Genomic DNA, 27319 nt, shown 5'->3' on the forward strand with positions numbered 1-27319 from the left:
TTCTTATGCACCTAACTTTTCTAGCTAGTTGCTTATTAGCATTTTTCATGTGTATTCACAAATAAATCACAGAGAATATTGTTTTCCTCTGCTCCCACTTCTAATTCCTGTTTGATATTTTCTTTTTTATAATTTTTTTTAATGTTTATTTATTTCTGAGACAGAGAGAGAGAGAGCATGAGTGGGGGAGGGACAGAGAGAGGGAGACACAGAATCAAAAGCAGGCTCCAGGCTCTGAGCTGTCAGCACAGAGCCCGATGTGGGGCTCGAACTCACAAACCGTGAGATCATGACCTGAGCCGAAGTCGGTTGCTCAACCGATTGAGCCACCCAGGCGCCCCGTTTGATATTTTCAAGAAGGCAAATAAAATAAGTTTCCACTTTAAAAATGAGCAAATCTTGGATCATAAAATTAATGCTCTAAAACATAAAACAAAAGTTCGTTAATTTAGACACGCTAATGTGCAAGTTAAACATTTGCTTGGGCTAACTGCATAATTTTCGTATGACCCATAAAAATTGTTTTTACTGAAAAAATAGTAACTTTCAGTTACAGTTGCTATGTTTCTTAAGTGTTTGTTATGGGCTAGACACTGCTAAGCACCTCACTTCTTGTAACAATGCTTTCAAGGTAGGTAATTAGTATTTTCACTATACATAGGAAAAAATGGATGCCCATGAGATTAAGTAATTTAGCCTACATGGTTTGTAGGTGAATAAACTGGAGTTGAATCTAGTTCTTTTTTATTCCATAGTTGTTCTTTACCCAAATAGCTGAATGCCAGTAGTTTTTGGTCATTAATTTACTGTGCATTTGAACCTAAATTTATTTAAAAATTTTTAATTTAATTTAATTTATTTATTTTTAAGTTTATTTGTTTTTGAGAGAGAGAGAGAGTGTGTGTGAGCTGAAGAGGGGTAGAGAGAGAGGGAGACACAGAATCTGAAGCAGGCTCTAGGCTCTGAGCTGTCAGCACAGAGCCCGACGCGGGGCTTGAACCCACGGACCGTGAGATCATGACCTGAGCCAAAGTTGGACGCTTAACTGACTGAGCCACACAGGCGCCCCTATTTAAATTTTTTTAGTGTTTATTTTTTTGAGAGGGAGAGAGAGAGTGTGAGCGGGGGGGGGGGGGGGGGGGGGGAGGCGTGGCGGGGAGGGGCAGAGAGAGAGAGAGAGAGAGAGAGAGGGAGACACAGAATCCCAAGCAGGCTCCAGGCTCTCAGCTGTCAGAGCAGAGCCCCACGTGGGGCTGAAACCCACCAACCACAAGATCATGATCTGAGCAAGTCAACACTTAACCAGCTGAGCCACCCAGGTGCCCCAAACCTAAATTAAAAATCAGTTTTATGTTGTGTATTTACTGACAGGTAAAGATATATGTATATAAAGTTTATTGCAGCATGTTTCAAAGTAAATATTGAAAACACTTAAAAATAAATGCATGTTTATTCACACGTAAATACATATACATTTGTGCATGTACATACATGTGTACCTGTATGGAGAATTGAACTGGAAGGGAATGATTGTGTATATACCTGTCGGTAGATATATAGATATAGGTAAAAGATTTGTTTATTGTTTTTCTGTATATATGTATCTCTATGTATATGGGTTTATATAATACTAAATTGCTGGATACTTAGAGTTGAATGCAGTCATTTCATAACCTCCAGAGAGATTTGTCAGGAACACTCATAAGACTTACCAGTTACACAATAAGAGGAAAAGAGCCACTGTAATTCTACTAATTTTTTTTTTTTTTTTTTTTAATGTTTTGCTTCCTTGCTTTTGAATGGTTTGTCATCATAGTTAGCTAGCCACATTTTTTTCCCCCTTACACTGCTGTGGGTTTCCTAAACATCAAGGCTTCTGGGAATATATTAGTAAATTATCTCACTTGTTCTTTATACTTCTCACATAGCACTGTTATCAGTAGGTAGTTTTGGAGAAGTTAAATTGGAAACATTAAGTGGGAGTAGGAATAAATAAAAAGAGGTAAACTCCTTAAATTTCTTTTTGCTTCTTCTCCATCTTCCCCAATCCCCAATAAAGCAACACATTGATCTCAGCTTGCTCATTATTCTTTCTAGTGTTAAGTTCTGACTATCTAGCACAGGAGTTGCCAAATTACAGCACCAAATTATGTGAGCCAAGTTCGCTTTATTGAAATAAACACATTCATTCATTCATGTATTTTCTACAATTGCTTTCTTGGTACAACAGCAGAGTTGAGTAGTTGCAACAGAGACTTTATGGCCTGCAAAGTTTAAAATACTGTCTGGATCTTTACAGAAAAAGTTTGCAGATTCCTGATCTGGCAGGTAAGAAAGAAACCAGGGATTTCTCATTTAATTTCCGGGGGGAACTTTAACTTGATATTTTTCCTTCCCGTTCCCCTTCCCTGTCCTCCTCTTCCTCCTCCTCCTTCTAATTTTAGAGAGAGAGATGCAGTGAGCTGGGGAGAGGGGCAGAGGGGGAAAGAGACAGAGAATATGTTAAGCAGAGAGAGAGAGAGAGAGAATATTTTAAGCAAGCTCCACGCTCAGCCTGACAGGGGGCTTGATCCCAAATCCCTGGGATCACAACCTGAGTGAAAATCAAGAGTTGGACAGACGTTCAACCACCTGGGCCACCCAGGTGCCCCTAACCTGATCTTTCTATGAGAACGTTCTAGCACATGACATTACATGGTATTTTATCTGAAATGCCCCAAAACTATTTTGAATTGGTTTGGGAAGTAGCATAGTATCTGGGAGGAAGCAGCTTCTGTTTTTCAGCAAATATGTTATGAAGAAACTTTGAAAGTTGTCTGCAGTTGGGGTTCCTGGGAATTAATTATGTAAAAGAAAGCAGTGAGGAAGGAGAAAGGCTAGTTCATTTTGATCTGTAATATCTATATTATTGGTGTGTTAGGTTCATTTTATATCATTATTTATATCATTATTCATTTGGTAAACATTTGATCCAGTGTTGACTTCTCACCACCTGTCAATTTTTACATTGCGTGCATGGAGATTTTTTTTTGTTGCTGTTGTCAGTTTTAATTAAAAAGGGATCGCTCTTCCTCACGGATGTATTTTCACTACCTAAAATAGTACTTGACTGTAATAGATGTTTAAATAATATTTGTTGAATGAATGAACTCAGATAAGAGATTCTATTTTTGTAGCAAGATTGTGGTTTTTGAAAAATGTCTCCGGTTTGTACCTAGAAAATAGGTAATAATTAGAAATCCACAAGCTTTTGTGAAGAACATATCTTTTCCAGATTGATGGTCTTAACTGTGGGTCCTGTCAGCTCATTATATAGTAGTAACTATATAGTCACTTCAGTGAAGCTTTGTTTGGTGCCTGAAAACCTAATTATAAATTGATGTGAACTGGTTAGATTATATGTTTCCATTAGGTGAATTTCACACTGGCTTTAATGATCTTAACTCTGATTTTGCAAACTGCTGTAGGTTCTAAATTACCTTGAGGGTTGTTATTATATTTGTATAAAGTTCTCAAATGTAGTTAAATCATTTTAATACAATTGGCTTACAATTTTTTCCTAAACTCTCCAGGTACCACTTATAATAATGAAAAGATACTACTAAATACTAACCATTGACTTATTCACAGTCGCTTGCAATTCTTTTTAGTAGATCTGATTCTACCCAGTGGGGAGCTGTTTTCATTCCACTTTTAAGATAACCTCAAAGAATCACTAATTATAAAGATGTATACTAAACTAGTTAAAATTAGATTGAATTATATTGGAATTAAAAAAAAAAGTATCCAAAATTTGTAGGAGATGCTCTAAAATCAAATGAATGATCTCCGTATGTAACAATTTTAAAGTGCTTGGAAATAGCTGGGATTTGTAGTGTGCTTAGTGGTTTGGCACTAACCAATTTGTGGTTGTCATGGCTAACACCCAGTATAACAGAATGGAGGAAAGTAGGCAGATGCAAGCTAAATGTAAAATAAGACAATGCAGTTTCATTTGCTGAGGAAAACAGTAATTCAAAACAAATAGTTCTTTGGTGTTGTGTTAACAGATAAAAATCTCAAAGGCAGTCATAATGGCTCTTAAAAATCAGCGACGTGATGCTCTTTTTTTTCTTCTGTAGATTGTGCTTTTGTTTAAACAAATGGGATGATGAATATATTCATAGAAAAATAGCTTGTAGCAAGCAACCTGAGGAAATTGACACTCTATTCCAATTGGTTGGTGGACTACCAACCATGGGGCCATATTTGGCCGTTGCCTGTTTTTGTAAAGCAAGTGAGCTAAAAATGTTTTTTACATATTTAAAGCATTTTCCCCCCCAGTATTTTGAAGATGTTACTATACTGTCTTCTCATTTGCCTTGTTTCCCATGAGAAGTCTTTTTTGCTCCTCTCCATGTAACTTGTCTTTTTTAATCTGGTTCCTTTTAAGATTTTCTCTGCCAGTGGTTTTGAGCAATGATTATGATGTGCTGTGGTCTAGTTTTCTTCCTGTTTTGTGCTTGAGATTGGTTGAACTTCTTGAGTTTATTGGCTTATTTTCATCAAATTTGGAAAGTTTTCACCCATTATTTCTTCAAATAACTTTTCTATCCCCCATTTCTTTCCTTGAGGACTCCAGTTATATATTTTGTAATTGTGTTACTTGAAGTCCTTCAGTTCACTGATGTTCTTTGATTTATTTCTTTTTTCTCTGTATTACATTTTGGATAATTTCAAGTTGGCAGTTCTTGCCATCTATTAGTTATTATGTATTTATTCTCATCAAACATATTTTCATTTAGACTTACTTTTCATCTTCAGAAATTCAATTTGAGTGATTTTTACACCTTTCATGCTTCTCAAGTTTTTGCACATATAGACTATAGTTATAAAAATTGTTTTAATGTTCTTTTCTGCTAATTCTAACATCTCTGTCAGTTCTGGGTCATTTTGTGTTGATTAATTTTTCTGCCTATGATAGGTCATATTTTCCTTCTTCTTTGAGTGATCAATTTTGACTGACTGTTAAACCTTGTAAATTTTTCCTTGTTAGGTGCTTCATATTTTTTCTAATTCTTATAAATCTTGAGTTCTGGTTTGAGACAGTTTAATTATTTGGAAATAGTTTAATTCTTTCAAGTCTAGCTTTGAAGATTTGTTATGTGGGATAAAAGAAGTGTTTATTATCTGATTGTTCCCTACTACATAGCCAAGACTTTTCTAACCACTGCACGTGAACCATACAGATTCTTAGTCTGGCTGTTAGGAACAGGCACTGCTCCCTGTCGTGTGTGCATGCAAGGTCCCTTCCCTTTAATTCTTTTGAGTAGTAATTTCTTCACACACATGCACCAGTCACTGCTTATACCTACTACCTCAGGGGTTCCTTTGCCGATCTTCAGAGTTTCTCTCTGTGTCAGGCCCTGTTTTCTAATTCTTTTTGGTTTCCTTGGATTCTGAGCTCTGTCTTTAAAGCTTAGAATACTTGCCTGGATGTCTCCTCTCAGCAGCAAGGCCTGGAAACTTTTTTTAAATGTTTATTTTGAGAGAGAGAAAGAGCGAGCAAGCGAGCACGAGCAGTGGAGGGGCAGAGAGAGAGGGAGAGAGGGAATCCCAAACAGGCTCCACACCATCAGCGCAGAGCCCAGCATGGGGCTCAACTTCATGAACAGCAAGATCTTGACCAGAGCTGAAATCAAGACCGGATGCTTAACCCACTGAGCCACCCATGCACCCCGGCCTGGAAACTTTCTTAAGACAGTAAGCTGGGGCAATTGTAGGGCACACTTGTGTGTTTCTCATCTCTCAGGGATCACTGTTCTTTACTTCCTGATGTCCCATGTTTTGAGAACTGTAGTTTCATATATCTTGTTCAGTTTTTTGGTTGATTTGAATAGGACAGTATTTTTTTGGTGTCTGTTGTATGTTGTAGCCAAAAGTGATAGTTGGGATGCTGAAATTTAAGATTTAGTAGTTATGAATAATTCCAGGTGAAGATACACAGAGTTGGACCATAGGTATGAATGGAGTAGAGGCATGAAGGTCATTTAATGAGTCATCCACATGGACTTTGAAGTCATCTAAGTAGATGGATTTGAGATAGAGAGTAAGACTTTAAGCCAAGAGCCAAAGTTGTGGAATTTTAATACTGCATGTTTTACGTGTTTGGTTGGGAAAATACTCTTTTAAAATTATGTTAAATTCTCTTATCTTTTCTTCTAGAACCTTCTGACAACTTAAGGGAGATTCTCCAAAATGTGGCCAAATTGCAAGGAGTATCAAATATGAGAAAACTAGGCCATCTGAATAACTTTACTAAGGTAAGTAACTTGAGTCTTTATTAATATGATCATCTAAAATTCTGTTCCTTATACTTATTTCCGATGCTTTTTAACTACCATTAACAAATTCTTGGGGAATCACCCAATATTAGTGCTTTCCTCTGCTGCTGCTCGTGGATTTTGTTATGTGTTATTAATTACAGTGTATTTGAATAATGGAAGTATTATGTGTTGCTTGTAGAAAATTTGGTAGGTTCAGAAAAGAATAAAGAAAACAGTCACTAAGAAGTCCATCTTCCAGTCTTCAGGATTTTTCACATGTGTTTCTTTTGTCTTTTTAATAATAACTCATTTTTATGTGATAATATATGATAAATGTTTATAATTAATAAGTATATGTGTGTGTGTGTGGCATTTCATAGGCACAACCATAATTTCTAGAGAAATAATAAAACTTCCTCTCTCTTTTCCCTGATATTCTATGTCCATTTTCTGGATCTCAATTAGAGCCTAGGATAAACATAGGGGCCCTCATCCCCAATAAATACTGACTTGATCTTTGTTAGAATCCAAGAATTCTTGACTTTGATCGATGGTAGGTTTTTGAAGTAATTCTGGACAACCAACTCTTGGAAACACTAAAATGCCTGTTATTTGAGGTGATGCCCTAAATAGGAAACAGAATGGTTCCTTTGGGAAAAATTACTGTTTTTTTTTAGTTTACTAAATATACATTGTTCTGCTACATTTTTAAATTTGGGAATAATTATATATGTTAGCCCTGTACTACTCAAAGTGTGACCCACAGACCAGCAGCATTGGCATCACCTTGAAGCTTGTTTGAAATGTACTGCTCAGCTCCACCCTAGACCTACTGAACCAGAATCTCCATTTTAATAAAGATTCTCAAATAAATTGTGTGTACATTAAAGTTTGAGTGGCACTGTTTTAATCTTTCCAAAATGTTTAATTAATAATTGGATATGGCTTGGACTTTATTTCACAGGTATAAACGGATAAAATATAGTCACTGCGTACCGAAATTGTTTTTTCAGTATGGTGATGTGAAATAATGCTCTATATAAAGCAGATTTTTTTTCATAGTTAGAGAAGTAAGCACATACATGTTAATTTTTCTTTTGTGAAGTTTGGAATATTCTGGCTTGTATTTTTTTTATTACTATTATTTTTTTGTAACATTCATTTTTGAGAGACAGAGACAGCGTGAGTAGGGGAGGGGCAGAGAGAGAGAGGAAGACACAGAATCTAAAGCAGGCTCCAGGCTCTGAGCTGTCAGCACAGAACCCGAGGCGGGGCTCAAACTCAACAGACTGCGAGACCATGACACGAGCCAAAGTCAGCAGCTTAACCAGCTGAGCCACCCAGGCGCCCCTGGCACGTATTTTTATATAACATGAGAAAATTATATGAGGGGCAAAAAAGTTAATTTGTTTATTTATGTATTTAAAAAATTTTTTTAAATGTTTATTTATTTTTGAGAGAGAGTGAGAAACAGAGTGCAAGCAAGCAGGGGAGGAGCAGAGAGAGAGGGAGACACAGAATCCGAAGTGGGCTCTAGGCTCCAAGCTGTCAGCATGGAGCCCGATGCAGGGCTTGAACTCATGAACCACGAGATCGTGACCTGAGCCAAAGTTGGATGCTTAGCCAACTGAGCTTCCCAGGTGCCCCTGTTTATTTATTTTTGAGAGAGAGAGAGAGAGAGAGAGAATATCCCAAGCAGGCTCCGCACTGTATGCACGGAGCCCGATGCAGGGTGTGAACTCATGAACCATTGATCGTGACCTGGGCTGAAAATCAAGAGTCAGATGCTTCACTAACTGAGCCACTCAGGCACCCCAGAAAGTAATATTTTTAAAGCAACTTCCAAAAACATTGAATAAGTGCTTGAGAAAGAGTTTTCAAAAATATCCCTAGATATGTTTTCATTTTTTAATGAATGTAATGAAAATATTCAAATGCATTCATTCTTCAGTGTGCTCATCAGCTAATGTCAAGTCTTTTAGACCCAAAGTTCTTTCAAGATTGTAATGGTATCTCCTGGTTTCACTCCCTTCTATTAAATTTCCCAGTTTTATCTCACATTCTTCACTCATCTTGAATAAGTCTTAACCATTTGCCTAGATTTAACCATTTAAAACAAATTTCATATAGATTTATGTCCTGTTTGAACTCATGGTTCCTGTCATAATCAGGTTGACATCTTGATACGTAGTTCCACATCTTTTGCCAGCTGGGATTCTGAAAGTTGGAAGTGGATGTAAGGATGGCAGTGATTTCTTTTTTTTTCACTCTGGCACTAGTATGGATCTTAAGGCAATATTAAAAATCTAGAGCAGCATCATCCAGTAGAAGTATAATGCGAACCACAAATATAATTTAGAATTTTCTAGTACCACACCAAAAAAGGAAAAAGAAGCATGTGAAATTATTTTTAACAATACATTTTCTTTAATCCAGCATATCCAGATTATTGCATTTGATATAATTAGTATAAAACATTAATGATGAAATGTTTATTAATATTTTTATACAAAATATTTGAAATCAAATATGTATATTATTCATGTAGTACATCTTAATTCAGACTAGCCACATTTACAGTGCTCATAGCAACCTGTGGCTAGCAAATACCAACCATAATGGACAGTACATATATAGGCTTTTTGGAATAGTAGTTAAAGCATTAATTTTAGGAATCTGTTGGACACCTTTTTCCTTTCTCTATTTTCCATTTATTTCTGTCTCAATCTCAGGTTCTCTGGGTTAAGGTCACTTGCCCTCTCCCTTCTTCCCTTTTCCATTTCATTGTTTCTGTATCTTTGAATTTTACCCACAGTATTTCACTAAGTTGTTTTCTTTACTTGGTCTTTCCTTGATATGTGTTCTCCCAGTCTCTTTTCCCCTGTCTTCCCTTCACTCTCTCCTTCTCTGTTCTCTTTCTTTCCTTCTTCCCCTTTGTCACCTCTCTTTTCACCTTTCTCTACCCCCTTCCCTCTGTCTCTTTCCCTCATTTCTCTCTCCTTTCCCTGTCTCTTCCCCCATTGTACCACTGTAGATAACAGAATGATTTATCTCCTTAATAAAGGCCCTAGGCTTTGGGGCTTCTTGTATTCTTGTTTTTTGTTTTGCTATATCCTCTCTTTGTAATTTTCACATTTCCGTCTGGCCCTTGTGCTAGCTTATAGCAACCTTCTATTTGCTATTATAAATTATTTATGGATTTAAAACCAGAAAAGCAGACTTAATAGAATTTGTCTACAATATGAGGCACTAAACCTTGAGTTGGGGTCTGAGGGGCTCTCCCATTAGTAAAGTCCACGAATGCTGGACTTGATAAAATCAGTTTTCTGCCCTATGATAACAATGGGAAAAACATGAGCTTTAGATCAAATAGGTAGAGACTTACAGCCTAGCTCTGACCCTAACTAGCAAGGCAGTCTCGGGCAGATTTCTTTACTCAGGTAAAGAGGCAAGGTCTCAGTTCAATGCCTGGCACGCAATATGTACTTCGTAACAGGTAGTGCCTTTGTTTTGTTTGCTTTTGTATTTTTTGCCATTTTTATAGTTTTTTTGTTTTTTGTTTTTGTTTTTTTTTGGCTGACTCTAAGGACATGAGTCTGCTTAAGAGTTCACAAATTACAGATTGGTAAGCTGTTACTGTAACAGGGTTTTTTTGACCTCAGTAATTCCAACATATTGGGCCAGATAATTATTTGTTTTGGGAGGCTGTCTTCTTCATTGTAGTATGTTTAACAGCATCCCTGCTTCTATCCCCTGGATGCCAGTAGCACACCTCCACCAGCTGTGACAAACAAAAATGTCTCCAGACACTGCCAGATATTTCCTTGGGAACAGAATTGCCCCTGGTTAAGAACCACCACTGTAAATAAATGGCTGTAGATTTTATTATAAAATTTCTTCAAGCACCCTGTGCAAAATAAATGCTTACTGTAAATTTAATCATAATATAATATGCCTTTGAATTCCATTTTGTTGGAGAGCTAAGTTCGTAAACATTTATATAGCTGGTATTTCTGTAAAATCTGTAAGTACATTTCCTTGTATGGTTAGAAATTCTGAGAAATCTCTATGAATATCTTTATAGAATAAGTAAATAAGAAAAATAATTATGATGCCACTTAGACTAGTTAGGAGTTGGTTGGTCCCCCTTCTCTGTGTTCCCATAACAGATTATGTGTGTCTACTAAATTTTATCTGTTCTTTTGTTATTATTTGTTGTGGGTTACTGTCTTATTAAACCGAGTTTCTTAAGCACAAATCACATGTAGTATTTATTTTTCTACTCTTCATTTTTACTCCAAAGCCTGGTATATAACAAGTGTTTAATTAAAGGTTTTATATTACATTGAGAAGATTTTGCATTTTAAATATGAGTTTTTGTCGTACTACTAGTTGTTTTGTTATGAAGTAGAAGCTTGCTGTTAGGATTAACTTAATTTAGTAGATCAGTGGGGCTAAAATCTTTTAGAGAGTAGACCTCATCTGCAGAAATAAACTTCCTTTTAAGGCATGAAGAGAGGGTGCTAGTGATGTGATCCTGTAACCATGTGAATGTCACACACCCGTGCTTGCCTTCTGACATCATTGCACTAGATAAAGTAGTGTGTATAACAGACTGCTGATGAATATAATCTCAGTATCCTATTTTTAAAACTGACAACATGCTTATAATCTAAAGACCTGTTTAAAGATGAAACTATTTCAGGTCTTTACATTCTAAAAGTTCTCTTTTCCTATATTTCATCTCCTATTCATATTGAAAGTTCCAAAGGAGTCTTTATTTGGTACTGTTTTTAAAAAAAACTTCAAAAATAGTATAAGCTAAATATAAAAAATTAAAACAGCACAGAACAATATATGGTAAAAAGTGAAAGTCTTCTCTCAGATACCCTTCCCATCTTCCTCACCACTGTGACAAAAATACCATTCTCTACAGGTAACCACTAGGAAGTATTTACCCTTCTCTGATATGATTGTGTGTGTGTGTGTGTGTGTGTGTGTGTGTGTGTGTGTTTGTGTTTATTTCATTGAGTTGTGAGAATTAAATGAGTGAAACAAAAAGTTGTGTTTAATATAGTGCTTAGTTTATTTACCACTTATTACATATGTATGCACAAAGGTTTTTTTTTTTAATAAGATCATGACATATGTTGATTTATAGTTTGCTTTTTTCTACTTTCCAATATATCATAGAATCCTTTCCTTTTTACAAATATAGATATACTACGTTTTTATAACTGCATGTATGTGTGTAGATATATATATATGTGTAGATATAGTCACAAAATATATGTATATGTATACAAATATGTATATTCATACACATACATACAAACATATACCATAATTTAATCATTCCATCATTAAAAAATATTTTCCCTTTTTGCTATTTTAAATCATGTATAGTAACCCTTGTGTACTTCCTTGTGCTGAATAGAATTTTTGAAGTGTGATTACTTAGCCAAAGCCTTTGTATTGCTTATTTTAAAACCTGCTTTTACAGTGCGTTCTGTGGGTGTCTGGGTGGCTCAGTCAGTTGAGTGACTAATTTTGACTTGGGTCTCGATCCCAGGGTCATGGGATTGAGCCCTGCATTGGGCTCCATGCTGAGCATGGAGCCTGCTTAAGATTTTCTCTCTCTGTCTCTCCCCCTAACCCCTCTCCCTTGCTCATGCATGCACTCTCTCTCTAAAAAAAAAAAAAAAAAAAAAAGCACTCAGAGAAGACCAAGCTGTGGAAATCTTATCTGTGATAATATATACATACATATTTTTTAAAGTTTGGATTACTCGATCTGTTGCTTATTTGGGAGAACTATTCATTTAACCTTCAGAGCAATATGAGTAAAATGGGAATAGCATAGCACTTAACTGCCCTGTTTTAATTGATCATTATCTTTTTTAAAAATTGTACTTTTAATAAGCATCTCAGATATTTTAATTACCTAGAGATAGTTTAGACTTCTATTTTACCTTTGTCAGAATATAATTTTGTTGATTGCTCCTTTTGGATATCTCAGTTTTTATAAGAAAGCCTTATAAGAAACAAATTCAACAAACTTAATTCAACAGAGCTAGAGTTAAAAAAAAGTTATTTGCTCTCATGATGAGAAAAACCAAATGTTGTGTCCTAATTTCAAACAAAACAATTCAAGGGCTGAAAAAATGTTAATTGCATTCTGTCTCTCCCATTTCACAGCTCTTTCTTTTTTTTAAAGTTAGCTTCATTCTGAAACACCTTCCATTTGGCTAAGATACATCATCTTTACAGCTCTCCTAAAAGGAGAGGGTAGCCCTCTCTTATCGTCTACTATACGTTCTCTCATTTTGGTCACATTCAGCTAGGCATCGTAACCGATAGTCATAAAAACACATGGGATGGGAGCAACAGAAACCCAGTGAAAAGTGTGATGTCTAATAATTTTGCATTTTGCATCAGTATCTGTTAGGATACGGATTCTTACATTTTGAAAGGTCTTCAGTGATTTCTAAGCATAATTCATGATTTTATTCTTAACACACTTACGTGATAGAGAAGGCAGTGTTACATTTTAATAACTTATACAGGAGACAAGAAATTACCAGAAATGGCTAAGATAGTAGTGGACAAACTACTACTTAATGACAGAAGATTAATTAGTAATTCAATCAGTTGTTGAAGCAGGATAAGATTCTCATTGTTTAAACGCACCAGTTTAGGGTTCTTCTTGCTGTTTTTGGCCTATTCCTAGAGTAAGACTTAAGGGGTTTAATTTGTACTTTAGGGTTTGGTTATTTAAATTAGGAGATTATTAGTAAAGTAGTGAGTCAGTCACTATAAGAATTTTATACCAGAATAGTTTATTCCTAACATTTTGAAACTTCTAATAGGTGAACTCTTGGTGATGGGAAGTGAAAGTATATTTTTTTTGATAATTAAAAATTCAGAAATCTTACCAGTGTCTTCTGTGATTTCTTATTCTTATGTGAATTATTTACATATAGAAAGCTTAGTCTTTACTTGGGATAATTCTAATTCAAAAAGGATATTTTCCTTTAAGACTAATTAAGAAGATCCTCTTCTATAATTCTGGAAACAAAAACATTAATTAACCACATTGAAAGCATCACCCTAACATTTATTACTATCTTTGGGAATTAGGCACTGAAAATGACAAATACGCTGTTTTGTTATAAATTGTTCTTTTTAGTTTTTACTTGTGATATTCCAGTTTCCAACTGAGTGGACATTTTTCTCAGAAGTATGTCTTGCAGTTAAAAAAAAAGAAAAGAAAAAGACATGTTTCTTGCAGTTGAAATTTTTATCTTGCAGTGATACTAGATAGCAGAAAATGATAGTCCTTTCAAAATACTTTTCAAGTTGTGGTTTTTGGAGATCATAATAATAACTTTGAGAGGTATTTTTTAAATTTTTCATCAAAACTGCTAACCCTAACAGATGTTAGAGTTGATGGACAGTCATATATTTTGTGTCTAAAAGGTGAGTAATTTGGGAATTGTGTTTCTCTGAATCTGTAGTTTTCTACAAGGATACCTGGCAAGTGTGAAAAAGATAGTACAAAAAATGAGAACCAAGTGCATACTTAAGCTACTTAAGTACTCTACCAACCCTTGACAAGACTTTGTTTACTTTATTTCTAGGATTTCAAAGTATTTTGTTAACATCCATTGCTACTGTAGCAGAAAAAAAATGGAATTACTGCCTTTTTAGGAATTGAGATAAACAAATCAGTTTAAGAAAGTAACATTTTTCCCATTTTAAAAACAATATTTTATATATGTTGATATAAACAACTTGTAAGCTTCATTTTTCTATTGTTTGAGTTGGAATATGTCCAAGGTTTAAGTGAGCATAATACTATGATAAGCAGTTGTTTTTTTTTGTTTTTGTTTTTTTTTTTAAATAATGTATGGTACCATACAGTGACAATGCTAGTAATCTCAAATACCTGGAAATCTCAAATACTAACTTATGTTTAATAGTGTTAAGTGTAGTTTTTATGTGTGTTTCAATCCTTTGAAATGGGCAGTTTTTATGTGTGTTTTTAGTTAGCTGTTTTGGAAAAAATAATAGTTAATTTCACTTACTTGTTTGCGTATATGACCAGAGTACAGTTCTCCAGACTTTTGAGTCATACCATTTTTGAGGCTGGAGATATGAAATAAAGATGGTAATATTCAGTTATTTCTTTATTTTTTATATCCAATCTCCCCTCCTCCTTTGTCCCTGTGTGACTAATTTTAATACAAAATTGTAGTAACATTTTTCACAGTGGACTCTGGACCCCGACTGGCTTGGTCAGATTTCTGGCTTTACCACTTAATAGTTTTTTGGCCTTGGGAAGTCATATTACCTACTATCTTCAAGCCTCATTTGTCTTCATTTACAAAAATATTATTTTCTAGGGTTAACAAGATTAATAGTCAATAAATGTTATTTCTGTTCCTATTCATGAATTCTTTATATAGTTAACCATCCCTAGGTTATGTAATACATATTCAATATATATTAACATTTCTAAAATACAGAAAAGCATAGAGAGGAAAATAAATTACCTATGATTGCATTTTCATTTTTGGTGTTAAAATATTGATGGTATAGACTTTTTAAATATGTATCTTAAAAAAAATACATCTTTTAGAATTTTTTCCATCTTACCAGGGTACATTATGCATGTTTTTCCTTATGTTTAAATATTATATAATATTAATAGGTTGTGTAAGTTTCCTCCTTTATGAACATTTTGTTTCCAGTTCTTTACCATTGTAAATAATGTCATGAGCCTCTTATGCTGGAACCACTTTACATTTTAGATTAGTTTGTTCATATAAATCACCAAAAGCAGATCCTGACCATAGTACATTTTTCCAGTTTTTAAAAAATGTTCACTTATTTGTTTATTTTTTGAGAGAGTGAGCATGCACGAGAGAGCATGCAGGAGCAGGGGAGGGTCAGAGAGAGAGGGAGAAAGAGAATCCCAAACAGGCCATTAGGGCAGAGCCTGACATGAGCCCACAAACCTTGAGATCATGATCTGAGTGGAATTTGAGTCGTATTCTCAACCAACTGAGCCACCCAAGTGCCCTGCATTTTTCCAATTTATTTTACAAAATGTTTTCGGTTTATAATTTCAGTTTATAATGCCGACAATGTATTAGCTTATTTGGAATAATCATGTTAAAAAGGAATTTCTTGCTAGTTTGGTAAACTTTGTTTCAAACGGCACTTTTCAGTGTATTTGGTTCAGAATTTAGGAAGCAGGAAATACGTCATGTTATTAAATTCTTTTTACTTTTTCTTGGCCTCTTCTCAGTGATCTTTCCCCAACTTGTTTAGGCCTTTCACATTATAAGAGCCTGCTTATATTACTTTGCTGTGTGAGGCTAGAATGTTAAGGGCGGAATTATGTATTCCGAAAATTCATTCGTTGAAACCTTCACCCTCAGTACCTCAAAATGTTTATGCATTTGGAGATACGGCCCTTAAAGAGGCAGTTGAGGTGAAATTAGGTAATATGGGTGATCTCCAGTGCAATATGACCAGTGTCCTGATAAAACAAGGAGATTAGTACAAAGATATACACAGAGGAACAATCATATGAAGACAGAGAGAAGCAAGGAGAGAGGACCTCAAAACAAAGAATCTGTCAAGATACATTGATGTTCTAGCCTCCAGAATCATGAGTAAATAAGTTTCTGTGTTTGAGCCACCTGGTCTGTGGTATTTCTTATAGCAGCCCTAGCAAACCAATACAAGCCCTTAACCTTTTGCTTATCATAGTTTTACAAATATTTTTGACTAATATGTCATTTAACTTTTAGGTATACAGTTGGCTTTTTAGAGATATATAAATTTTCCTCTCTTTTGTCTCAAAGCTTAGGAAATCTTACATTGTATTTTAAATCTATATCTATGTATAAAGATATCCTCATCCTCCCATTTTTTAGTGCTTTTAACATCGCAACAAAATGCAATAAAATGACAAAATTTCATGCCGTTTGAAGGTCTGTAGCTTCTTTGTTCATCATATTTCAGAATTTTGAGGATTTTATAATATAAACATTTTGGATAAAGACCTGTGAACAAAAACTTTTCAGCTTGTTTTGCCTATTTGCTTATTTACACAGCATTTCCTTAACCACACAAAGTGATCATTTGTGTAGTGTCCTTCCCTGCTGTGAAAATATTGCGTTATCTTATAGCTACTCTATTCCTATTCTCTTCCTTCTTCTATTTGGAACATTTCTTTTTTGCCTTTTTTTTTTTTTTTTTTCCTTCTAAAGAAGAAACTGGATAGGAAATTTTATAAGGAGCCTACCAATAAGATGAGATTAGCTTTTTATTTCTACAGTTTTGTGCCTTTTAAAATATGTTCTTGGGTCCATTCCTTCCACAGAGACCGATGTGATGGCCACCACTTTGGTTGGTTTATTCTGTATGGTTAAGATGTTCATAACTTCATACTGAGGAAGAATAATAGCACTTGGAATCCCTTCTGTTTCTTCAGTGTTAATTAAATGATCAGTCTCTTGAATTCATTTCAGTTAGGCCCTCCAAATAACTTGAGAAACTTCTATGTAACTTTTAGGTAAAAGCCAGTTTTCAAAATTCAGACTAAAGTGGTATATACCATCCAGGTGGAAGGGAAGTAGTTAGTATTAGATCAGTGTTCTTAATGAAAACTAGGAAAGCCTGTTTGAAGGTATAGCAGGAAACTGCTCAGTCAAAAAGAAATATAGGAGCCAAAGCTTTGGAGAAGGGAGAAGCTTGTGGAGGTGAGTTTACTTCTCCAACAACTTTTGCCAGGAGATACTGGCTACTTTAGAGTGTGGGCAGAGAGCTAGGGACTCAGACCTTAGGCCCAGGAGTACTCAGCAGAAAAAACAGCACAGACTTTTGGTGGAGACCTAGGGGCAGTCTACTAGAAGGAGATTCTTGTGTCAGTACATTTGTTGAATCCTGGGACTATCTGAGATGGGAAACCTAAAAATCTAAAGCAAAAGAATATTTGAAAATAAGGATGGAGGTTGTAGTGTTTTTGTAAGACAGAAATAGGTATGTCATCCTCTTGGGACTAATTCCCTCAACAATAAATAAGTTTCAGTTGAAACTTAGGTTTCAGTTGAAAATAGGTTTCAGTTAAAACCTGGGGAGTGGGGAGGAAAAAGGAAAACCAGAGGTAGATTGAAACTTAACAGAGTAGCAACTTTTCTGTACTTAGTTTTGTCCAGTGACCTAACAAAGAGGATAAACCCTCTGTGGAGAAAGATATTATCAGGAGTCTGTACAAGTTTTTATATACAAAGATTACAGGGTATACCAAGAGACAGGACTGCATGACTACAATGAAAGGAAGAACATAGTAGAAACGGATCTACAGGCAATCTACATCATTCATATACATTTATATAATAAGCACTTCAAATATTTAAATTATTATTTACATGTCAAGGAAATAGAGGAAATATGGAGAGAATAGGTGAAAATGAAGATTTTTTTTTTTATTATTGATATGTGTAAAGTTAGATGAAGATTCAAGAATGGTAAAACAGTGTCTAAAAATCAAGAACTCAATAGACGGGTGTGGTAGAAGATTAGCCAGATCAGAAGATAGATAAATAGAAAATATCTAGCCAAAGCACTGAGATAAGAGAATGGAGAAAATAGAAAACAGGTTTTAGAGATTTGCAGTACACACCAAAAGAGCTGACATTTGAATTACCAGAAAGAAAAGAGAGGGAATTGGGCAATAAGTAATTTTGAAGAGATCATGTACAAAATTTTCTAAAACTAATTACAATATATCAAACCAGAGATTTGGGAATTTCTGTTTTCCTAAGCAGGATAGATACAGAGAAAACCACACCTGAACACTAAGATTGCTGAAAAACAAAGAGAAAAAAAATCTTCAAAAGAGCCAATAGTAAGACTGATAACAGACTTTTCAATAGGGATAATAGAAACCATCTTGAAGCTTTTAAGAAAATAGCAGCTAACCCATAAATCTATAAATCCAGGAAGATAATCCTCCAAAAAATACAGTGAAAAAAAAAATTTCCATGTAAACAAAAGTTTAAAGAATCTGTTACTAGCAACCTTGGCTAAAAATTAAGTAAAGAAAAACACCCAATGAAACAAGTCAACAACAAACTGAGGATTCTTTAGACAGAAGGAAGAATATCCTGTTAAGATAACACTGAGATGAAGAATAATAGAAAAGGTGAAATTGTTGGCAAATATAAATTGATATTGACTAAATATTAACTGAAAGTAAAAATAACCGTAATGTGTTATGGGGCTTGAAACATCGGTAGAAAAAACAACAGTAAAGTGAAAGGTGAGGGTAGTAAATGAAGTTGAAGTGTTTTAAGAGTCTAGCATTGTTGAGGACATGGTAAAGTAGTAATATCTGTTAGACTGTTAACTAGTTAACAATGCACATTGTAATCTCAATGGTAACCATCAAAAGGTAGTTTTAAAACTATAAACTTATTGAGGGGGGGATAAAGAATAATAAAGCATAATTGGTTGATTCAAATGAAAACAAAAAGGAGGGTTAAAGAAACCTAAAACTGGCAGGTCAAATAAAAACACAGTAATGCAGTAGAAATAAATATGCATACTTGAACAGTAATAAAATCATATATTTTCTGATATTTGTTGGAGATAAATACTATATTTTTCAGTCTAAAAGGGAATGTATACATAAATAGACAAAAATACATAACACATTCACATACTTTTGTTTTCTGACAGCTTCTTTGTGATATTGGCCATAGTGAAGAAAAATTGGGTTTTAACTATGAGGATATCATAATTTGGTAAGTATAGTTTAGTTCTCTCCTTCACCTCTCTGGATTTTAGTAATTTCAATTTTACTAATTCTAAACCAAAAAGATAGTGTGACACCTTATATTTAATTTTGTGGAAACAGTTGTTTGAACATTAGAAAAATTTATGATCTCCAGTACTTAAAAAAAAATTTTTTTTTAACTTTTATTCATTTTTGAGAGACAGAAAGAGACAGAGCATGAGCGGGAAAGGGGCAGAGAGAGGGAGACACAGAATCTGAAACAGGCTCCAGGCTCTGAGCTGTCAGCGCAGAGCCCAGTGCGGGGCTCGAACTCACAAACTGAGATCATGACCTGAGCCGAAGTCGGAGGCTCAACCGACTGAGCCACCCAGGTGCCCCGGATCTCCAATACTTTTTAATTGTTATCCTGTTGTTCTTACTGATACTTTTTAATTATCAAATGTAATTAATCAAAGCTAATGATGGAAAATACATGGATTTCTACTATTTAAGCTCCTAAATTAAATCTGAAATTCATAGAACAAGAGCTCTTAATTATTCCCAAGAACAAGAAGAACCTGTACAGTTATCTCTAGACCTCCCTTAAGATAGAGTGTGCTGATGGTGGACTTTATTTTCTCAAGCCCACCGACAGAGACATAATGTTATAATCTCAAGAGCCATCTTTTTGGTGTGCTTAGGAATTAAAACATATATATAGTCTGTGCCTACTGCCATAAAGTATTTATTGGTTTAAACCAGTGATTCTTTTTTTTTAAGTTTATTTATTTGCTTCGAGAGAGAAAGACAGTGAGTGCACACATGCATGAGCGGGGGAGGGGCAGAGAGGAGGAGAAACAGAATCCCAGGTAGGCTCAGCACCATCAGCACAGAGCCATTGTGCTGCATGAGCTCACAAACTGTGAGATCGTGACCTGAGCCAAGATCAAGAGTCAGATGCGTAACCAACTCTGCCACCCAGGTACCCCTAAGCCAATGATTCCTTGAGAGGGGTGGAACCAGGTAGGCAGAGAGGAATAATTGTAGAGGTGTATGTGATATACCTTGAAAAAAGCATATTTAATTTCCCATTGCTTATATAAAACTACAGAAAGTAGGACAAAATAACATTTTCTTGATTTTTAAGAATATACCAAGCAGCACAGATTACTGAAGTTCCATATTACAGTGAATGATTTTTATATATGTAAAATGACTAGTAGTTTTGCTTATTTCAAATTAAGGAAGAATTTGGTACCATAGTTTTATGTGTATTTGAAACTCATGCAGCAAAACTTTTTTGTTTTCCTGCAGTTTGCGGTTAGCTTTATTGAATGAAGCAAAAGAAGTGCGGGCAGCAGGGCTGCGAGCTCTTCGATATCTCATCCAAGACTCCAGTATTCTGCAGAAGGTGCTAAAATTGAAAGTGGACTATTTAATAGCAAGGTAATTTTACAAGAGCTGTGTTTTTTTTTTTTAATTATGTATTAAGTTTTAACATGCATATCATGAAGTGTACAAATTTTGAGTGTAAAACCTGGTAATTTTTATAAATATATACAAACTAGTACCCCATTATCCTAAATAAGAGAATATTTTCAGCATCCCAGTCAAGTTCCCTTTTGTCTGCAACCAATACTAAACATTATTGTGCTTTTTCTCATTGTAAACCAGTTTTCCCTGTTCTTGAGCATCATATATTGGAAAATTACATACTCTTTTCTTTCCTCAGTGTTACTTGTGAGATTTATCCAGGTTGGTTTTTATTTTAAAGGCTGTGTAATATTTCATGTTATGAATAGACTGTAGTTCATTTTTTCCATTCTATTGGTGATTTTCTGGGTTGTTATCAGTATTTGGCTATTTTGGGTAAAGCTGCCCTGAACATTCTTTTTCTTCTTTTTTGTTTGTTTTGTTTTTGAGAGAGAGAGAGAGAGAGAGAGAAAGCACATGCTTGCATGGGGGAGAGGCAGAGAGAGGGAGAGAGAGAATCCCAAACAGGTTCTGCAGGCTCCATGCTGTCAGCCCAGAGCCCCATGCAGGGCTTGATCTCAGGAACCGTGAGATCGGGATCTGAGGTGAAATCAAGAGTTGGGCGCTTAACCTATTGAGCGCCTGAACATTCTTATAGGTGGACATATGCACTACTTTCTCTTAGGTATGTGTAGGAACTGCTGGATCATAGGTTTATGTCTAGTTAGCTTTCCTAAATACTGCCATTTTTCCATAGTGATTGAACTGATTTATATTCCTACCAATGATGTTGGAAAGTTCCAGTCTCTCAACATTTTCATCAGCACTTGCTTTCAGTTTTTACTTCTAGACTTTCTGCTGTAGAGTTCATTTTGAGTTTCTTTGTGGGTTTTGTTTTTTGGGGTTTTTTGTTTGTTTGTTTGTGTTTGTTTTTTTAGTTTATTTAGTTTTTTAGAGAGAAAGGCTCTGTCAGTGCAGAGCCTGATACAGAGCTCAAACTCCTGTACCATGAGATCATGACCTGAGCCGAAATCGAGAGTCAGGCGCTTAACTAACTGAGCCACCCAGGCGCCCCGAGTTTCCTTGTGGTTTTAGTTTGCATTTCCCTAATGAGGAATGATGTTAAGCACCTTTCATTTGTTTGTTGGCTATTTGGACATCCTTGTCTTTTGCTCATTTGTATATTGAATTGTCTGTCTGTCTCATTATATAGGAGTTCTTGATGTTCTGGATATGATTCCTTTCAGCAGGAGTATGTATTGACAGTATCTTCTCCAAGTCCGTCTGTTTTGCCTTTTGTCTCTTTCTAAATAATAGAATCTGATTTTATAGTTAATGTTCTTGTACTCTTAGAAGATACTATGCTATGTTTTCCCCGAAAGGTTTTATTCCTTTGTATGTTTAATTAGGCGTCAGGTCATGATTCATTTTTATGGACATGCAGTACATTTTAGCAGCATTTATTAAAGAGATTTTCTTCTCTTGTCTAGAGTAGTGACACTTCTGTTGTAAACCAGATAACTGATAGTTACGGATCTGTTTTTACATTCCCTAGTCTCTTTAGTTAGTCTGTCTGTCTGTTCTTGCCCCTGTTTCTCACTGTTTTAATGACTGCAGCTTGATATGTGTTAATATCTGTTGGTGTAAGTCCTCCGACTTTTCTTCAAGACTGTGTTGGCTATTTTATGTCCTGTATTTTCATATAAATTTTAGAACCAACTTGTCCATTTCCTTAAAACATTCTAGGATTTTAGTGGTAATTGCACTGAAGTTTTAGATTAATTTGGGGTGAATTGATATCTTAATATTGCATACTCTAAACTTTCATTTACTTGGAACTGTAATGTCTCTCAACAGTATTTTGTAGTTTTCTGTGCAGAGGTCTTGCACATATTTGTTATGTTTATTCTAAGGTACTTTTTAATGATAGTGTTAATGTAAGTTAAATTTTTTCTTTCTCATATTTTTTGCTGCTAATATATGAAAAATAATTGTGAGTTTTTGGGTTTTGGTTTGGATAGTCAACTTTATTTAGTGATCTTGCTAGATTCAGTTTTTCAATTCTAATTGTTGTCAAAATTATCTTACAGTTTCTATGTACGTAATCATTAATTGCAAATGGTGACTGTTTTATTTCTCCCTTTCTAAGTTTAGTATCTTTCTTTTTCTTGCCTTATTGCACTGACTAGAAATAGTGATAATGGACAACTTTATTTTGCTTCTGAACTCAGGTTGAAAGTAGTCAGTATTTTGCCATTATTTGTGATACTTGCTGTAGGCTTTTCATGGACTTTTATATTCCTTGTTTGCATTCCTGAAGTAAACACCACATGTTCGTTTTGTGTTTTGTCCTTTTTAAATATTAACTGAATTTGGTTTGATAATATTTTGTGGAAGATTTTTGTAGTTAAGTTCATGAATGGTATTGGCTTATATTTTTCCATTCTTCTAATGTCCTGGTTTAGTTTTGGAATCAAGAAGTTGTTTTTTGTTTTTTGCTTTGTAAAACAACTAGGGAAGTGTTGCCCTATTTTTATGTTCCCTAGAAGACTTTATGTAAGATGGATACTGTTATTGTTGTTGGTTTTTTTCCCCCAGAATTTACCAGTGAATCTAGGCAGAGGGTTTTCTTTAAGTAGTTTTAAGATTACGGATTCAGTTTCTTTATACTTATAGTACTATTCAGATTTTCTCCTCCTTTTGCCAATCATTTATATATTTTGAACCATTCATATTTAGAATTGTTAAACCTTCACATTGGGCTAATACTTTTATAGTTATGAAATGTCCCTCTTTATTCCTAGGAGTACATCTTTTATGAGGGTTCATGTTACCTCATAGTAATATGGCTATCCTCACTTTGATTTAGGGTTTGCAAGATACATCCTTTACCATCCTTTTACTTTCTGTTATTTTTGTCTTTACATTTAAATTTTCTCACCTGTAAACACCGTATAGGTTTTTTGTTTGTTTTTAAATCTAGTTTGATTATCTTATCTTTGTCTTCTAATTGGAACATCTAGACTGTCTAGTGTATTTTAATATGCATGGTCTGTGGACTTTATGCAATGTAATTATATAAATATATATATTTATTTATTTATGAGTTTTTCTTGGTGTTAATTTTCTCATACATTTGAGTTTGTTTGCTATGTTGAGTTTGTCACACTGGTTCTGTGTTTTTGTGTTCCTCCTTTTTGTTTCTTTTGCAATAGCGCACATTTCTTTTCCTCTTCTATTAATATCTTGGTTATAAAGTCTTCGCGTAGCAGTTGCCCTAGAGATTACAACTCCTATCCTTGATATTCAGGTTTAGCGGTTTATTACAACCAGAACAATGCAGGAAACCTCTAATGGTTTATATCATCTCCCTTCTGCTCTTTGTATTACTGTTATAGTTTTTATTCCTACATATATTTGTAACCCTACAAAACCCTACTGTTTTAAACTGGAACTGTTGACATTTACCTACATTATTTACTCATTCTGATGTCATTTTTTCTTGTATTTGCACATTTTCATTCATCTTGCATCACTTTCTGTTTGATGAATTTCCTTTACTGTTTCTTGTAATGCAGGTCTTTTTGAGATGAATTCTCTCTCATCTTTTATTTGTCTGTAAATGTTTCTCTTTTTGCCTTCATATTTGAAGGCTATTTTTGTGACTGGTTCCTCTTTTCAATACTTTAAATAAGTTACTGTCTTCTGGATTTTTTTTTTTAACTTGAACAGTAAGTAGTCTCTTGTTGATATTTTGTAAGTGATACATCTTTTTCTCTGGCTATTTAAAAGGTTTTCTTCTCTTCTGTTCTTTCTTCTCCCATGTCTGGGAGAAGTGTTGGATCTGTTCACTGTGCCACAGGTCTCTGATGTCCTTACTGTATTTTCAACTTCTGTTGTAAATCTCTGTGCTTTAGTGTGGTTACTTTCTACTCACCTGTTTTGTTTGTTTGTTTGTTTGTTTTTTAACTCTGTCTTGTTAGTAAATCAGTCTCTTGAATTTTTAATTTCTGTTACTGTATTTCTATGATTTGTTTTACTCTTATTTAAAGATTCTAGGTCGCTGCTTTATTTCTCCATGTTTCCTTCTATTTACTTTGACCATATTTATCATAGGTATCTATAGCCTTCTTAGGACAACAACAATATGTGAATCACCAGTGTTCTATTTTGGTTGTAATTTTCTTTTCTTGGATTTTGGTGACTTGGCCTTTTGTTTTAAAGCATACTTCATATTATTATATGATTGAATGTAAAAATTATGTATTCAGGATATCTGCCTTTGGATCATGCTGTTTTCCTCTTAAGACACTTGAGCTTTATTCTAGAATGTTGGCTTATCACACTGATTTCGTTAGTTTACTTTTAGCTTTGCCTTTGCTCTATGGAGTGGCTATATTTGGGATCTCAAGTAATAGTTGTAGATGTTTAGCAGAACCTCTTCACCTTGACCAGCCTTGAGTCCTACTATCTATTGTAGAGTATTATGCACCTGCCGAAATTTCTGCTTAATTCCTTAGCTTTGCAGCAGTAGCTTTTTGTTTGGTTTCTTGGATTTTTACCCTGCTTCCGCACAACATAGGAATTGATAGGTGCCTTGGAGAGGAGGTTGCATGAAGATTTGCATTCACTTTCCTATGTTTTCTTTCCTCTGGGATTTTTCCCCTTAAGTCACAGCCACATTGGCTGCACCAAAGTTCAACCTGTCACTCCAGTGTTGCAAGACTTTTGTTTTCTGCTAGGACTCTATTTCCCTAAAAGTGGGGATTGACACGTGCCTCTCGGGACAAAGCCTGGTTGGATGTGGAGCCTGTCCATCTCTTTTCAGAGATTATCATCCATTGCCCTTTTAACAGTTTAAAAGTATTTTAAAATACTTTTTTAAGGAAGTATTTTACTTAATCTTTATAGTTGTCTTTGGCTGGAGGGTTGGTCTGATCCAGCTACTTTGTTGTGGCCAGAAATGAGATTCTGTGTTTATTTACTTTTTAATAAAATTGTCTTAGATTTAATTGTATTCAGATAGAAGAAATGCTTTTTCAGTAGCAAACTATCTATATGTATTGATTAGAATAGTGAACTACCTAAACGTAAATAAAAATGAGTTATTCTGCTACATAAACCAATGACTCTTAAGAAATTGAGTAATTTAATAAATTTTACAGAGAAATGTTAGATAAGTGATATCTAATTGAGCATTAAGTTTTGAAGTGCACTTAGATATTAAATTATATTTGGAAAAATAGAATTCCTGTGGCTAGTATATGACTTTTAGTCATAATATATAAAATGCAGGCTCTGGTTAAAAATCACATTTAAACTAAAACATAAGCTGGAAAAGTTTTTCATTCACAGTTTTTATAAAATTGTGAATTTTATCAAAGATAGATGAATAATGTTTTCAGTAGATTTCTGATACTTAGCTTTTTTATAAGTTCATTATTTCTCTATCGATGTACATAATTCTGTAAATTATTTACTATATTCTTCTTTTCTGGAGTTTTAAATGAAGTAGTTTTGAAATGCTCTATTATAACAAATATCGCTAGAGAGATGTAAGTTAACTAAATATCTGCTGGTATTGAAAAATCACATGTGTTAAAATTTAAAATACCATATAACATTATGAAGATGGGTCTGATCTGGTGGTATTATACAAAAAACTGTTTACTAAGATTTTTTATCAATAATTAAATATTTTGTGTATTATTTAGGTGCATTGACATACAGCAGAGCAACGAGGTAGAGAGGACACAAGCACTTCGATTAGTCAGAAAGGTATGCTCTATGTCTGAGAGAAAAGGCAGAGTTTTTGGTTTTCATGCTAAATATTTTACATTTTTAGATTTAGACTGTTTTATGAAATCTTTCTAGAAAAAAGGCTAAATTCTCATTAAACATTTTTGCTTGGTTAAACTTTTATGAGGTAAATAGGCCTATTAAACCTAGAGGTAAGCATAAATATTTTGTGTGATTATGTGATCGGGTACAGCTAGCACAGTATTTTTTGATAAAATGTTCATTGTAAAGAATACATCAGTCCCCCCTTATTTGCAGTTTTGATTACCCGAGGTCAAGCTTGGTTTGCCTTCTGCCATATGGTCAGGAGGTCTGTGGTAGCCTAATGTTATGTCACAGTACCTAGAACATCACCTCACACACGTCCTCACATAGGCATTTTATCATCTTACATCACCATAAGAAGGGGGAGTACAGTCCAATAAGATATTTTGAGAGACAGACCACAGTCATAAATTTTATTACAATATATTGTTATAATTGTTCTATTTTATTGCTAGTTATTGTTGCTAATCTCTTGTTGTGCCTAATTTATGATTTAAACTTCATCATAGGTATGTAGGTACAGTAAAAAACAGTATACTTGACCCTTGAACAACATGGGTTTAAGCTTCGTGGGTTCACACACACACACACACACACACACACACACACACACACACACACAGACAATATATGTATACATATGGATTTTTTCGATAAATACAGTACAGAACTATAAATGCATTATCTTTTCCTTATGATTTTCTTAACAGTGTCTTTGCTCTCGCTTATGTTATTGTAAGAACACAGTATATAATACATACAATACAAAATATGTGTTGATTGACTGTGTAAGACTTCCAGTCAAAAGTAGGCTTTTAGTATAGTTTACTTATAAAATTCAGTACCATCTGTGGTTTCAGTCATCCCCTGGGGGTCTTGGAACATATCCCCCATGGATAAGGGG

At 34.5% G+C, this 27319-nt stretch overlaps 1 protein-coding gene across 9 annotated transcripts in view; it reads left to right on the forward strand.

Annotated features, from left to right (window-relative positions):
* Positions 1–27319, forward strand: part of RICTOR (RPTOR independent companion of MTOR complex 2) — a 123227-nt gene that overhangs the window by 38569 nt on the left and 57339 nt on the right. For 7 of the 9 annotated variants that reach the window (XM_053201333.1, XM_027075654.2, XM_027075642.2 and 4 more), the window contains 4 exons: positions 6205–6302; positions 19062–19126; positions 20413–20544; positions 26286–26349. In XM_053201333.1, coding sequence (XP_053057308.1) covers positions 6267–6302; positions 19062–19126; positions 20413–20544; positions 26286–26349 — 297 coding nt within the window. In that variant the 5' untranslated portion in view covers positions 6205–6266. Of the gene's footprint in view, positions 1–1179; positions 2329–2348; positions 5743–6204; positions 6303–19061; positions 19127–20412; positions 20545–26285; positions 26350–27319 lie in introns of those variants that run through there. The other 2 variants (XM_053201343.1, XM_027075673.2) reach the window with 2 other exon arrangements.

The sequence above is a fragment of the Acinonyx jubatus genome, chromosome A1, assembly GCF_027475565.1.
Source record: "Acinonyx jubatus isolate Ajub_Pintada_27869175 chromosome A1, VMU_Ajub_asm_v1.0, whole genome shotgun sequence".
NCBI classification, from domain to species: domain Eukaryota; kingdom Metazoa; phylum Chordata; class Mammalia; order Carnivora; family Felidae; genus Acinonyx; species Acinonyx jubatus.